General features: G+C 41.4%; 1 protein-coding gene across 1 annotated transcript in view; it reads right to left on the bottom strand.

Moving 5' to 3' along the window:
* Positions 1-6,924: 6,924 nt before the first annotated feature.
* The window catches only part of FNDC3B (fibronectin type III domain containing 3B), a 186,403-nt gene continuing 179,065 nt past the window's right edge, over positions 6,925-14,262 (bottom strand). Inside the window, exon 26 of the mRNA XM_054639573.2 lies at positions 6,925-10,459. Within this exon, the coding sequence (XP_054495548.2) occupies positions 10,154-10,459 (306 nt within the window). The 3' untranslated portion in view covers positions 6,925-10,153. The remainder of the gene's footprint in view (positions 10,460-14,262) is intronic.

Raw genomic sequence — 14,262 nt, forward strand, 5'->3', positions numbered from 1 at the left:
CCCTGTGGCTCTGTCTTGGGGAGGACCCAGTGTGATTCAGACAACTGGATTTAATTTTTTTTTTTTCATATTTATATTTTAGTTTTGTTCCCCAAATCTGTGTAACTAACTTGATTAGGTTATTTTGTTTAATCAGAGTAACTGCAACATTAAAGCCCTGTGTAGACACATTTATGCATACAAACTACAAACATACTAATAATTTCATTTAGCCTAAGCATTTCATCAGGAGAAAATGTAAATTTTAGCTCTACCAACACTGTAAAATTTCCACAATTTTGTGTACAGAATGAAATTTAAAACATTTGATCTGGGGTCATAAAAGTCAGAAAGGCACTGGCTGCTCCTTGGAAGGGAGGACAAGATTTTTTCCTTCCTTCCTTCTAACTGAGGAGTTGGACTAATTTCTCCCAGTCCTTGGACAAATCTAGCAAAATACACAAATTATTATTAAAGAAATTAGCCAGTTTCGTAGGACTCTTGCACAAGCAGGAAAATACTTCATATCCAGCAGGGAACACAAACATTTAACACACTGTAGCTGTCACTACACCAGCCATTAGTGTTGCTGTCCTCAGTACCAAAGCTTTTCTATATGGATTCTCTAAAGCCAGAGGGGTCACACCAGCACATGCTGAGGAACTGCTGCTTCAAACTGCTACACAATGAACTGCTTTGATATGGAAATCATGGGAAAAAAACCACCTCAAAACCTGGATAACCCTCACTTTGGCATCATAAAATCAACTTTTGTCTGATGCCTCCAAAAAAATACACATGTCCCCACCTGCACTGATGGATGAATCCAGCATTGCTTGTCTTGAGTGTTATTCAGAGAATCACAGAACACAAAAGGGACCTTAAAGACTCTCTAGTTCCAACCCTCTGCTATGGGCAGGATGCCACCCACTACATCAGACTGCTCAGGGCTCCATCCAACCTGACCCTGCCCAAGTTGTAAGAAATAATTGCACTGGGGGAAAAAAAAGTGTGAGCAGGATTTGCAGGGTGTCTTTTACCTAAGAGCAGCGAGGTCAGCCCAAGGTAGGCATCACCAGCCTGCCCCAGGTACCAACAAGGGGCAAGGCTCCTCCTGCCTTATCTCTGGCAGGGTGAACAGGGGCAGGGTGGATGCTGCAGGTGCACAGGGCAGTGACAAAACAACCTGTGCTGGCACAGAGATGCTGGACTGGCCTGGCAAACATTTCCCAGCACACACAAAGCCCTTCTCCTCTGCCTCCCAGGGCACTTCTGCAGCACCTCGTGTTCCTGGCAGCTTCTCCTCAAAGCCTTCCCTACAGGAAAGGGCAAAGCTGTGCCTCCCATCCAGTCTTGGGTCTGGACATGGCTTTTGAGATCCATTTTTCACGGGGGGAAGACAAGAGTGCCTTGCAGGCACTGGGCTGTTCATTGGTGTGGGAGACAGGGCAGCTCTGCAGGAAAGAGTTTTTTCAGGCTTGGACCTTTCCATTTCTGGAAACTCTTTCCTGAGAGAACAAACCTTGCCAGTTCTGACTGAAAAAAAAAAAAAAGAAAAAGCATAGAGACTGTAAGAGTCAAAATTTTCCTGTATTCTTACTAACTTGAATGTGAGCAGCCCACAGAGAAAATAACTGAAAGTTCATTCATTAAACAGTCCCAGTTTTAAAAGCTTTTCCACCTCTATATTTTGTATCACAGCTCCACAAATAAACAAGAACAATTTGGCTGCATTTTCTTTCTTGGCAATGAGTTAAATTGGTGATGAAATAGGTCAAAAGGACTTTACCATTCATTTTACAAAAGTACCTTTGATGGAGGCATGCACAAGCAGAAAATCATGTCCCATTGTATTTCTTGCCAAAAATAAAATACACTGGAAAACCAGCACTTTCTGTCAAAATATGAATTGATAGCTACTCAGCAGTTATGTAAGTTTGTATCAAATGACATTTGCATAAGCCCATTACAATCAGCAGACACCTAAACACCCGAGGCAACCCCCTCCCTGTCATGGATCTGCTGGTTTTAGGGAGCTGCTGCTCTGGGCCCAGTGGATGTTTCTGGATGGGCTTCCATAGAGCTTGCTTGTATCTTTTGCAAAAATCCCATGGCCTCGAAGAGGTAAATTAATCTTGAGAAGCAAATTCAAATTTGGAACAAAAAAATCGAACTCATCTCCCAGAGATGGCCCTGTTGTAACATCCTGAACCACCAAAACAACACAAGCGCACACCGCTGCTCCCAAGGTGAAGGAAAAAGGGAAGTTTATTATCTGACTCTAACATTTATAGTTTTCTAAAAGTGGCAGTGGATTGGAGGGTGAAAGTGCCACCTCTCCAATGACACTGAACAAACGAACAGTCTACCAGATTTTTCTTCTTCTATAAAAGAATGCAAAACAAGGAGTTATTTACAGAAAGTGTGTGAGAAAGTTTGTTACAAGAATATAAATATCAAAAAAGTTTAAAAAATCTTTAAAAAAATCAAACCAACAACCCTCCTCACCCCTAGCTGAAAGCACCATAACTACATTTTACCCCCACAACTCCCAATAAAAGGCACCAGCCCTATCTCACAAAAATGAAATCAAAGCCCTTGGCATTTTAACCCCTTGCTCAAACCCTACTGTCCCAGAGGGATGGGGTGTGGATTCACTTGCACCCTCTGGGTGTCATTCCTGGGTTTGGGCTGGGTCTGGCAGCTCCCAGCATCAGTTTTCTGTTTTCAATGCCCAGCTGCCAATCCCAGCTCTCATTTCTGTGTACAAATACACCCTTCTGAGAGCCACAGGGTGCTCCTCCCGTTGTACTTGCAGATAAACCACTTTGTGTTTCCCCAAATAAAGGCATTTTATGGCTTCCCACACCTGCTCTGATTCTTTCACTGGGAGCAAAATAATGGTTTTGTGATGTGAGTCCATAAGGCAAAATTGCTCTCAGGAGTAAAGTACCCCTCTCTCCCCTTCAGAGGCTGCTCTGAGGGCTCAGGAGATGTTCTCCCAGCACTTGCCCCCATTTTTTGATGCTACTGGATCAAAAGATCCTTTGCTTTTTTCTCATGTTCTGATTGATTTTCACATGATTGCAGCACTGTCTGTGAGAAAGAAAAGGCATGGCTATTTCCAAACCCCTATCCACACTGTTCTTCCCTGCACAGCCTCCTTTCACTAATGACCTGGGGCTGCAAATCATGGCAATTAAGGTGGGCAGGCAGGGAAGCTGACACCACGAGCCTGCTCTGCAGTGAGCTCTGAGGAGCAGGGATTTAAACAGCTTTAACACAGCAGTCTGAGAGAAGAAAGCAACAATGCATACTACAAATTCTCCCAAAATGAAGCCAAGATTCACGGTCACATCCTGCCCAGTCAACAGCACTTTGGTATTTTTATCAAGCAGTGACAATGAGATTGATTTTTCTAAAATCTGCTGTGCCACGCTGGTGGCACCAGCGTGGGGCTGTGAAAGGTGCAATCACCTGAGTGAGCTTTGATTGAATGTGGAGTTTTCAACCCACTGAACGATGGTCAGTTTGTGAGGAGGGAGGCAGGGAAGTGGGCAGGCAGCACAAGGGTTTCTGTGTGCCCTGGCTGGGACCCTGACCAGTGCTGGTGTGGGGCTCATCCCTCAGATGCCTGGGGATCTCTGGTCCAATGCTGGGATGTGGGGTCATGGGATGGTTTGGAAGAGACCTTCAGGACCATCCAGTCCCAACACCCTGACATGGGCAGGGACATCTTCCACCATCCCAGGTTGCTCAGAACCAACCCAGACTGGCCACGAGCACTTCCAGGGATGGCTCAGCCACAACTTCTCTGGGCAGCCTGTGCCAGGGCCACACCACCCTCACAGGGAAACCACCTCAGACCAGCTGTGCTGTCAAACCCAATCAGAGGTTTGTGTTTACCTGCTTCCTCAGCCTTTGCTGTGGGCTTGTGCCTGATTTCCCACACTGCAGGGAACCTGGACTCAGCCAGAGCAGTGCCAGTGCCACAGGCTGTGCCAGAGCTGCATCCAACACCCCTTCCTGTGAGACTGCCTGAGGTGGGCCAGGGGAACCATGAACCATCACTGCCCAGACAAGGCTCATTCAGAGCATAACCAGAGCTTTGTACAGCTGGGATGCTTTTGGTTTCAGAACACTGAAGTCCATCACCCGACACTTCAAGCAAGACACAGGACAGAGACATAGAGAGAATGAGAACAAGGCACAGAGAACCTGAATCCAGAGCTCCATCCAACCACACAAACTGCACACAGCAGCTTCCCAGGGGATATCTGGCCCTGCTGAGTGCCAAGACCTGATTTTCTCAGCAGACCCTGATGAGCTGCAGCCAGGGCATCCTGCCCAGTGCAGCCAGGGAACACCAACATCACCAGTGCTGCACAGCCCCTGGGCACAGGACACCACCACCAGATCACAAGCTTTTTATGGAAAGGAAGAGCATTTGGGTTAGAAATTTAAAAAGACAATATTTGCACTGGATTAGGGTGAATTTCTCAACTCTATTCACAAATTAATCCTCACAAGACTTCTGCATCCCTACTGTTTGCTCCATTTTATTTGTAGAGAGTAATAGCTTTCATATGACAGAAAGTGAGAGAGATGAGCTAATAAAATTACTAAGAAATGACATCCACTGAGCACACTGACCCAAGCAGTTATTTATTAACCATGTCAGGAAGCCTAAAAATAGCTTTGATTGCATGCAAGACCATCTATGCCACCAATTAGTGCAGTAAATGTAACTACTCAAACCAATAACAGCACATTCACTTAGATAACAGCAGATCCCAGGCTAATCCACTGTGTGTGAAGCTTCTTTTTATTTCACTGAGCCAAGAAACTGGGCATTGTAAGAGCAATGGTCAAGAGCAAAAATAGATGTAATTGTTCAAAATGTAGTATCAATAAAATAGCCCTTTCAGGGGATCTCAGCTGGCTTTTCTGCTCAGCCATAAAAACAGTGAAACAAAATGCCCATATTCATCTCTACTTACTTGTGATTCTCACTCTGAGAAAAATAAAGATAACATCTGCATCTTTACTCCAGCCCAGGTTAAGGACAGAGAATAGAATTCTACACTGCTTCAATAAACGACAATACATCATGAACTCTGCAGTAATTCTAGAAAAGGATTTGCAGAGGAAATGTAATTTATACTTCATATTACCACACAGATTTCTTCTTGTCTTTGACACCTTTGGCTGCAAGACTAAGAGAACCATCCTGAAGGTCTAACAGATCCATCCTGTTGATGTAGATGTCATTAATGCTGGAGAAGAATCACTCCATGTCCACAGGCCATAAATTCATAGAATGGAATCACAGAATGGTTTGGGTTGGAAGGGGCTTTAATGCTCATCTGCTTCCAGCCCAAGTATTTAATTTTCAGGGTTATTTTAAATACCTCAGCTATGCTTCAGGATGGGAGGGACAGGCAGGAGAGCCTTGATCCTTTGTTACAGCACTGGCACTATGACCCACCCCCTTCAGCTTTTTTTTTTAATAGCTGGATTTGAGCATCTCCTAAAGTTCAAAGACACAGGTGAGCCTGTGGAGAAGCTCCAGAGGAGGTGAACAACAGGGACTGGTGTCACTCCAGGTCCTGTTTGCTCCCAGCTCCTGCGGGGAGCGCGTGGCTCAGCTCGGGCCACACGTGGCTGTGACCCCTGGCTCCTCAGAGAAACCCCCCTTCCAATGGGGCTCAGCTCTCCTGCACCACACCAAACGTGCTCTGAGCCGGCAGGAGAGGCTCAAGTGAGGAGCAAAACAAATTCCAGGCGTTGGTTTTTGAGCAGCTCTGTGATTACTGAGAGGAGAGAATCGCCGCTGCCATAGAAACGGCAGCGCCAGCCCGGGGACCGCACGGTGCCCGGGCACACCTGGCACTGCTCACACTGAGACACGTGCCACAGCCCACTGCTGTGCCCCCCACCACTGAAATACCCAAAATACCCCAAATGCCAGCCTCTGCTCTCTTCCAGAACTTTTCAAAGTTGATACTTCTCTTGCCAGCAGGCAAGGAGCTGCTGGTAAATAGAGCATCAGCCAAGGCCGGGTATAACTCGCTCTGTGCTTCCTCACAAAACAAAATCCATGGTAAATTCAGGGCTACTTACCCAGCTCTGCACAGCCTGGGTGTGGGAAAGGCACCCAGCACCTCTGCAAAAACCTGTGGGTGACAACAGCACAAGGTAACATTCAGAACTCCAACAGCAAATGTTTAAATCCTGCTTCTCTCCCATGGGCTCTCACCGCCCTCCAGCATCTCTGCAGACACCCCTGGCAACCAAACAGGGACCACTGAAAATAAAAGATCTCCTCAGATGTCAAAGTGCTGATTACTATTTTATGGACATATTTAAAAGATTTTGTTAAAGAGCTTGTCTTGGCAAGCACTGCTTAAATAAAAAAAGCTGAGCAACCAAGTGAAAAAAGTATTCCCCTAGGAAAACCCCACTCTTGTTCTAAACTGCAGTAATTAAAAAAGCAAACAAGTCAATTGTTGTATTTATGCAGTGACTTGAAAAAAAGCATTAACAAATTAACATTAATGTGTTTGACAAGAAACATGTATACATACTAGATTATTTCATCATGATGAGGAATTGAATTCACTGCACATAATTATTAAGTTAAAAGCTCTAGTATTTCAAGAGTTTAATTACTCAGAGAGAATAAACCTAGGTATGTATATAAATATAAATCCTTAATTTTTCATGCAAGCTATATAAAAGAAGTCATTAGAACACCTGACTTTCAGATTATAAACTTACTCTTCAAAAACCACAAAAATCACTCCCATTACAGAGCAGAAACATCCTGAGGTAAATTCAGGGCTCCCACCCTTGCTCCAGGATGCACAACAGCACTGACCTGCCAGAAGGGGCCACATTGACCCCAAAGGGCTGTGTTCAATTAAAATAAAGAATTAAAACAGAAAGAATTAAAACATTTATTGGGCATAAATATATTACATATACACTACAGATACAGTTAAGTCTTACATACATAGTGTAGTATTTGCAAAATCTATACATTAAAATTGATATGGCAGTTTTAATATAATGCATATGAAATAGTCTAAAATTTACAATTCAAGAAAACTTCTGATTATTTTTTTTTAAAGTTGAAAAGCTTGGAATGTATGTTCCCATAGTGAGGTAAAAACATTTTATTTTTCTTTTTCAATTTAAAGAACTGTGCAAGGATAAGGTTCATACACATTCAATTAGGGCACTTCTCAATCATGACACTGAATACTGAGCTACTGGAGCCAACAAACAGGATTAGAAAACACTTCAAGTTCATAAAGAAAAAGGCAGAACAATATAAAAACATCTCTCTCCTTCCTTAAGGGTATTAAATACTTAGTGTTCCATTCTACCTTTGTTGGTGGTGGTGATTTCTGTTGGAGCAGAGTGCCCTGGGCGTGGATCCAACACCTGCCACTGCTGGACCAGGGGCACGAGGGGGTTTGGGAAGGGCCAAGGCATCAGCAGTGCTGGGTCAGGGACAACATCCCTCAGAACAGAAGGGTGTGACACCAGTGACCTTTGTCACTGACACACAGGTGACATCAGATCACCGAGGCAGGATATTTGGGCTGAAAATGCCAAATTCACTGGGCCTGTCCCAGCTGCTCCAGCAGCATCTCCCAAAAGCTCAGGCTTGGACTGGGGCTCTGGCTGGTGAGGGACCCAAGAGATCAGCAGAGACAGAGATGTACTGCAAAGTGTGACTGACTGCTCCCCCCTCCACTCTGCTCACTGCTTGTAGTAGCACTCGTATTTCAAACTTTCAAAATGGCTCATCTAGAGCACATTGGGTTTTTTTTCCTTTCTTTATTAAAGCAGTTTTTGTTGGTTTTTTTTTTCTTAAAAAAAAGGTGTCAAGCTCGGATTTCATAGCAGCACTGCTCAAACAATATACCAAAAATAAAAAAAGGCAATCTATTCAAATTTCTGGGTTTTTCCAAACTAGCGGTCTTTTCATCTTTTTAAAAAATACACTCTTCTCCCCTCCAATGAAAACAGCTGTATACTTTTTGCTCACAAAATACAGATGCAAGGTCACAGAGTTTCATATCACAAATAAATTTAAATAAGATGTAAATAAATTTGACAAGCCATGACTTTGGCAAAAAACAAAAAAATATATATATTTAGCTCAATGCCATTAGTTTGCAAGGCTAAATCAAACTAATTATAGTCAATAACAAAATACAGAACATTTCTAATATTTGCTACATCTAGAGAGGCACACAGAATAATTCATTGATCTTAGCACTTTCTTTCCAGAGATGATTTTGTTTTTGGATACATGTAAACGTTTGAATCACTGATAATGGGGTTTTTTTGGCATTTATGTACTAGATGCTCCCATCTTCAAAAACACAAGAAAATGCAAGAAGATTAATAATACTAGGAATGCTGCCAGGTAAAAAGTTGACCTAAAGTACAACAGTATAAAACAGACAAAATGTAACATGCTATGGGGAGGGCGGAGAGGGGGATTAGATTAGTACATAAGTACACTTTTTATTTTTTATTTTTTTACAATAAATAAAAAGATTGCACTGTAATTGGTATTTAAAGTACTGTATGCAGTATATAGTATAAATAAACCTAAAAACAAAAATAATGTTGTTTTTTTCCCCATTACTTTGGTTAAGGGAATATTATGCTAGTACAGGACACTGAATCTTAGACGATGGAGACAGAGCACAAAAAAAGATAGGACAAAAGCAAAATCAAGTAGCAAAAATATACAAAAACAAGAGGCAGGGAAATACACTGTGTCTGTTGCACCCTTTTGGAATCTATTTGCACCTCCAGCTCATTTATGTCCCTGAGGTACTTGCACAATGTTGTCTTAATATAAATAACCCCATGACTCAAGAGTTAAAAATCTAGTGTCTCGATGGATTAAAATGTGTCTGGGAAGGGGCAGGCAGGAGGGGGACACTGCCACCAGAGCAGGGACCATTCCTCTGCAGGACTCTCATCTCAGTTTTGCCAGGTACCAAGTTATTTCAATCAGCCCCGTGGTAAGAACAGCATAGACACCCTTCTAAGGCATTTAAAACAAACAGATGTGATTTCTGATACCTCCAAAAAGTTCCATAAAATAGATACCCCTCCAAAAAATAACAGTAATATTTATAATCATAAAAAAAAGATCAACTGACAGTAAAGTTTGCTTCCATTGAGTGTAAATCTCACCTAATTCAGTAGAGGCAGTAAGCTGTCACCAGCTCGAATCATATAAATCAGGCTGAACGTAATAGAATAATATCTAGTATTAGATTAGGAATAGTTATATACAGTGACAAACAGACAAGTTAAAGCAGCTTTTAAATAGCTGAACATGGGAATAACTAACTATTGCACAATGCCCTCTTACTTAAAATTACTGCTAGGAATCAAAATGGTAAAAAAAGATCTATAATGCTTCATAATTTATACGTAGTTTGGTTATTTGATTTCTTATACAGGCAGTTTATAGTGTTTGTAACTGTAAAAAAAACAGGCAACTAAAAAGGTTTTTCAACTGCAGAATGTTGTTCCAATTTAAATGCACTAAACAGTTAAAATAAAAACTTAGGTTTTACCTTGAAAAACTGGGGCAAACGTAGTGAATAATTCGTAGGCAACATTGCTAATACTGTTCAAGGAAAAATTGGTACTTGACTAACACTGTATTCTAGTCTTACCACTATACATACTTGTGACTAATGTTTAGAAGGAAAAAGAAGAGACAAAAAAAGTGACTCATTATTAAAATTTCCTAAATAGTAAGATAAAATAAGAGACTGCATGAACTTCAGTGAAAAAAGCCAAACCAACATTGAAAAGGCAAATTGTTGACAATTTTGAAATTGCGAAGGAAAAACAAAAAGAAATCTTGCTTTTGGTATCTGGTTTGCTTGTTTCTCCAGTTTGACCACTTCCTAGTTCTGAATTTCAAAAAGGTGCATCAAAACACTGATTTATCTTTAACTGTATAAAACAAGAGCAGTATATAAAACGCATGGTAGAACGAAGGATTTCAAAACAAAACAAAACAAAAAAGGAGGAAAAAAAAAAAAAGGAGGAATATCTGAATAAATGTGTGGATTATAATGCGTAGCATTAGTTAAATCTGTACTTTGAACTCCGGTTGGATTGCCTACTTCATAAAGAAGTACTGTAATATACAGGCGAAGATGATGGAGAGGCTGGCGAAGCCGAGCACGATGAGGGCGGCGAACTGCTCGTCCGTGGGCACGGCGGCCTTGGCCTTGGCCTCGGCGCCCGGCGCGCCCGGCAGCTCCAGGGCGCCGCGCTGCAGCGCGAACGCCGCCGAGGGGCTGAAGGGGCCGCTCAGCTCCTGCCAGGGCTCCAGGCAGCGGCGGCAGGCGCACACGCGGAAACGATAGTCTGTGTTCACCTGAAGGCCTGAGATGTGGAATGTGGTCTCTTCTCCCTTGTACACCTTGAAAACAAAGCAGGCAGCGCCGTCAGACACAAACTCAAACAGCGCGGTGACGCGAGGAGCTCGCCATGGAAGGCCTCAGTATGACGCCTCAGACTGAGGCCTTGTGTTTTCAGCTTTTAGGGTTTTTAGATCCTGTACTAGTGAATGGGATTAGTGAATAACTCTGAACTCCAGGTAGAGTGGTAGTAAGCTCTCCCCACAGTTTGGTCAGACAAAACAATCCTTCCAGGTCTCAGAACCAAGGCTGTCATTGCAGCCTCAGGCCCCCAAAAATTAATATCATATCATATCATATCATATCATATCATATCATATCATATCATATCATATCATATATCATATCATATCTAATATATAGTATCATATATAATATAAAAACAAATAAAATATATAACATAATATAAATTAATATTATATAAATATAGTATAAACCAATATAATATAAACTAATATGAACTAATATAATAAGAAAATATAAAAATTCATTCAATAATATCAATAAAAACAATATGTAATAAAATAACAAACTAATATGAACTAATATATTATAAATATCATAACATATAACGTAACAATACAAACAATTATAATAGAAACTAAAATAAACCTATATAATAATAAAAATATAAAATAATAGTAAAATATAAATATGAATTTAATAATATAAACAAAAGATCAAATATATATAATAGAATATAAACAAAAATTAATTTTGGGGGAGTAAACTGGGGGAATGTGACTTCATTACCTGAAGGTGTAATTGGACAATTAGCCTCTGATATGCAAATAGACCAATCTTACATCTGTCTGAGAAACTCATGACCATTGTCCATCTTGGGTGTGGCCTTCATGGGGCTTTTGCACTGCCCAAGGTGTATCTGCTGAAGGCCTTTAATAAATACCTGTTTAATTCTCTAACTCTGTCCAGCCTCTGTTCTAGGTATCCTCTTCAGGCATCAAGTCCCTAAGGAATCACTTCTCAAGGGAAGGAACTCACTGGGTCAACACAGAATTCAGAAAAACAGAGGCAGGTGGAGGAATTCTCAGCAAGTCTCAACACAGTGCACACAGGATAGACAACAAACACATCACTCAGTGCAGCAGTGATAGCACACACTAATCTTCTGTGGGTGTGATAAAAGCTACAAACATATTTCTGCACTCTGAAAGTGTGACTGGATGCCTAAAACATGTCTGGGACATAATCACCCTGTCTGGCCCCAAAAGGAAGAAAACTTGCAAACGAGGTTATTGGACGTCATTCAATGTGTAGTTGTAAAATCGCTTACAAATGTAATTTTAATGTATTTTCCCCTCACATTTCTCTCAAGAAACAGCAATCTTTCCAGAAATTGCACTTTCAGAACTGTGAAAATAATAAAATATCATCAAGGTGTGAAAAATTTCCTTTTGATTGCATTATATTTGGTTGTTTACTAATCCAAACCCATCACCTATTTATGTTAATCAAATGTAGGTACTACATGACTCAGAGAACAAGTCACAGTATCAGAAAGGAGAGAAAAAACTGAGTATCTGAGACAATTTTGTGACTTAAATGGAAAAAAACCCACTGGAAATATTCACAAACTCTGAAAACAAATAATTTATATAATGGAGGGTTGTTGAGACTGGTATTTTATGAAATGAAAAAAGTGTCTCAGAGTGCCTGTGTCTGCTGAGAAAACATCCTGAACTTCAGATGTTTCTTCCTCTGCTCATTAAGCATTTCCCTTCTCTTGGCTGTGGGAGCAGAAGGCTGAGAGCATCTCTGCCCTCCCAGAGGCAAGAACTCATCTTAGAAAAGGGGAGCAAGTGGGAAACTAGTCCCAAGCCCATAGAGGATTTCCTGTGTGTTACTCTGGAGTAAGAAATGAGGAGGAATGAGAAGAAACCTGCTCAGCTAAAGACCACTTAAAGAGCCCCAAGCTTCCCAGCTTTCCTGCCCTGCTGGCCCCTGAGACTCATCCCTTGGTTAAACAGTCAGTTGCTGATTTTTGGAGAAGGTCTGTGACAAAAAGATTAAGGTGCTTCTTTCATTTGTCTTCTCCTTTTCTTTTCAGCTTTCACAGCTTTTCCAAATGCAGTTTGAATGATGGCAAGTCTGGGTTTCCAGACTAAGCACAAGTCCTCTAACTGGCTCATGTTTCTTGGACCTGAGGCACAGATCAAGAAACAACATTTAAATAAACATTGCCTTACTCAAATATTGCTCAGCATTTACAGGAAGTTCCCTCGAGGTCAAGTGACAGGACTACAACAAATTCATCCCATAAACCCCTGTGACTGGCCACCACAGCCATGCACAGCTGCCTTTCCTCTTGTCTTTGTTTGTCTTCCCAATGCCACCGAGGAGTGAGTCACTGGGTTACAGTAATTGCAGGGAAAACAAAACTGAAAGTGCTGTAGCAGCCCACAGAAGTGATGTGAGGGTTGAAATACCTGTTTGCACAGCAGCCCCCATCCCAAGAACACCTCTGCCACCCTGCTCTCCAATGGCAATTCCATTTCTAACACCCTCCCAGGGTGGGCAACTCTGTTGTCCCACAAGACTGCCAGGATTCTTCCACCTAACTCCCATTTCTTTAGATTCTGAGTCAGGGCAACTCCAAGCCCTCACAAAATAACTGTCAGCAAGATTTGCTTTCTGGTGCTGCTGTAATTAATAATTTCATTTCAAAGAATATAGCCAGGAAAGCTCTACCTGCCTTTGCCACAAACAAACCTTTGCAACCAATATGACCACTTTGGAACCAAAATAAAAAACCCAAATAATGACATTTAATTAAAAAAAACTACAATCTAAACTTCATCAATTACATTTAAGAGATACTAGCAATTCCATGTATACAACCTGTCTTTGCACTGAAAAAAATCCTGTCCAGTTAAAAAAAAAACCCTGGGTTTTTTACTTATTTTGTTCTGTCAGGGTGGTGAATACCAGTGTAACTGGAGGCCAGGCTTGGCTAAATCAAAAACCTGTATCTTCATTACAGTCTAACAAGTACAGATGGCCAAGTTCACTCAAGCCAGCTATTCAACAGCACTTCTCAGAAAAAAGCCAGACAGCCAAGTGAGAGAAGAGTGTATCTGTAAGGGAAGTTTTAAAAATTGCTGAAAGTAGATAGAGTACATGCATTAATATTCACCAATGATAAAGACAAAACATTTCCTGTAGTAGCACTAAGACAGTTATGGAAATTGTCCTGCTTTCAGTGGTCTGGTGAGTATTTACCTCAGTGGACAACATACCTATCAGTAACAGGCAAACAATTGTTAAATTGTCACCCACTCCTGAGAACAGCCTCTGTACCCTCTGCAGCAGCACCTCAGAGCTGTGGCAGGATGCTCCCAGCACAAACACATTTGGTTGTGAACACTGCTGCACTCTGTGAGTGGACTTCACATATACAACAGAAAAAACCCTTGACAATTGTGAATAAGGTCTTTAAATCTGCCAAACAAATGTGAAATCAAATATAACTCTATGAAGCAGCAATATTATTTTATATGTAGCACATTATGCTTTGGTGGCCAACAAGCCAAAGTGAAGTGCCTATCCAATTTATCACTTTCAGTTCCTAAAAACAGCTTTTTGGTTTGGACACTTCAGAATACAATAAAAATGTGATGAGCTTTTTGCCTGGCTCTCTCAATGGAAATATCATCACAAGTAATAAACTGCTGCTGAAGACTCTTATGGTATTTGATCCTACTGATGGAGCTAGAGAGACAGAGAATTCCTGCAGGCGAGGATTTCTCAATTTCACTGATCTCATTAAATAATTCCAACCCCATCT

Source organism: Agelaius phoeniceus, chromosome 10 (genome assembly GCF_051311805.1).
Source record: "Agelaius phoeniceus isolate bAgePho1 chromosome 10, bAgePho1.hap1, whole genome shotgun sequence".
Classification (NCBI taxonomy): domain Eukaryota; kingdom Metazoa; phylum Chordata; class Aves; order Passeriformes; family Icteridae; genus Agelaius; species Agelaius phoeniceus.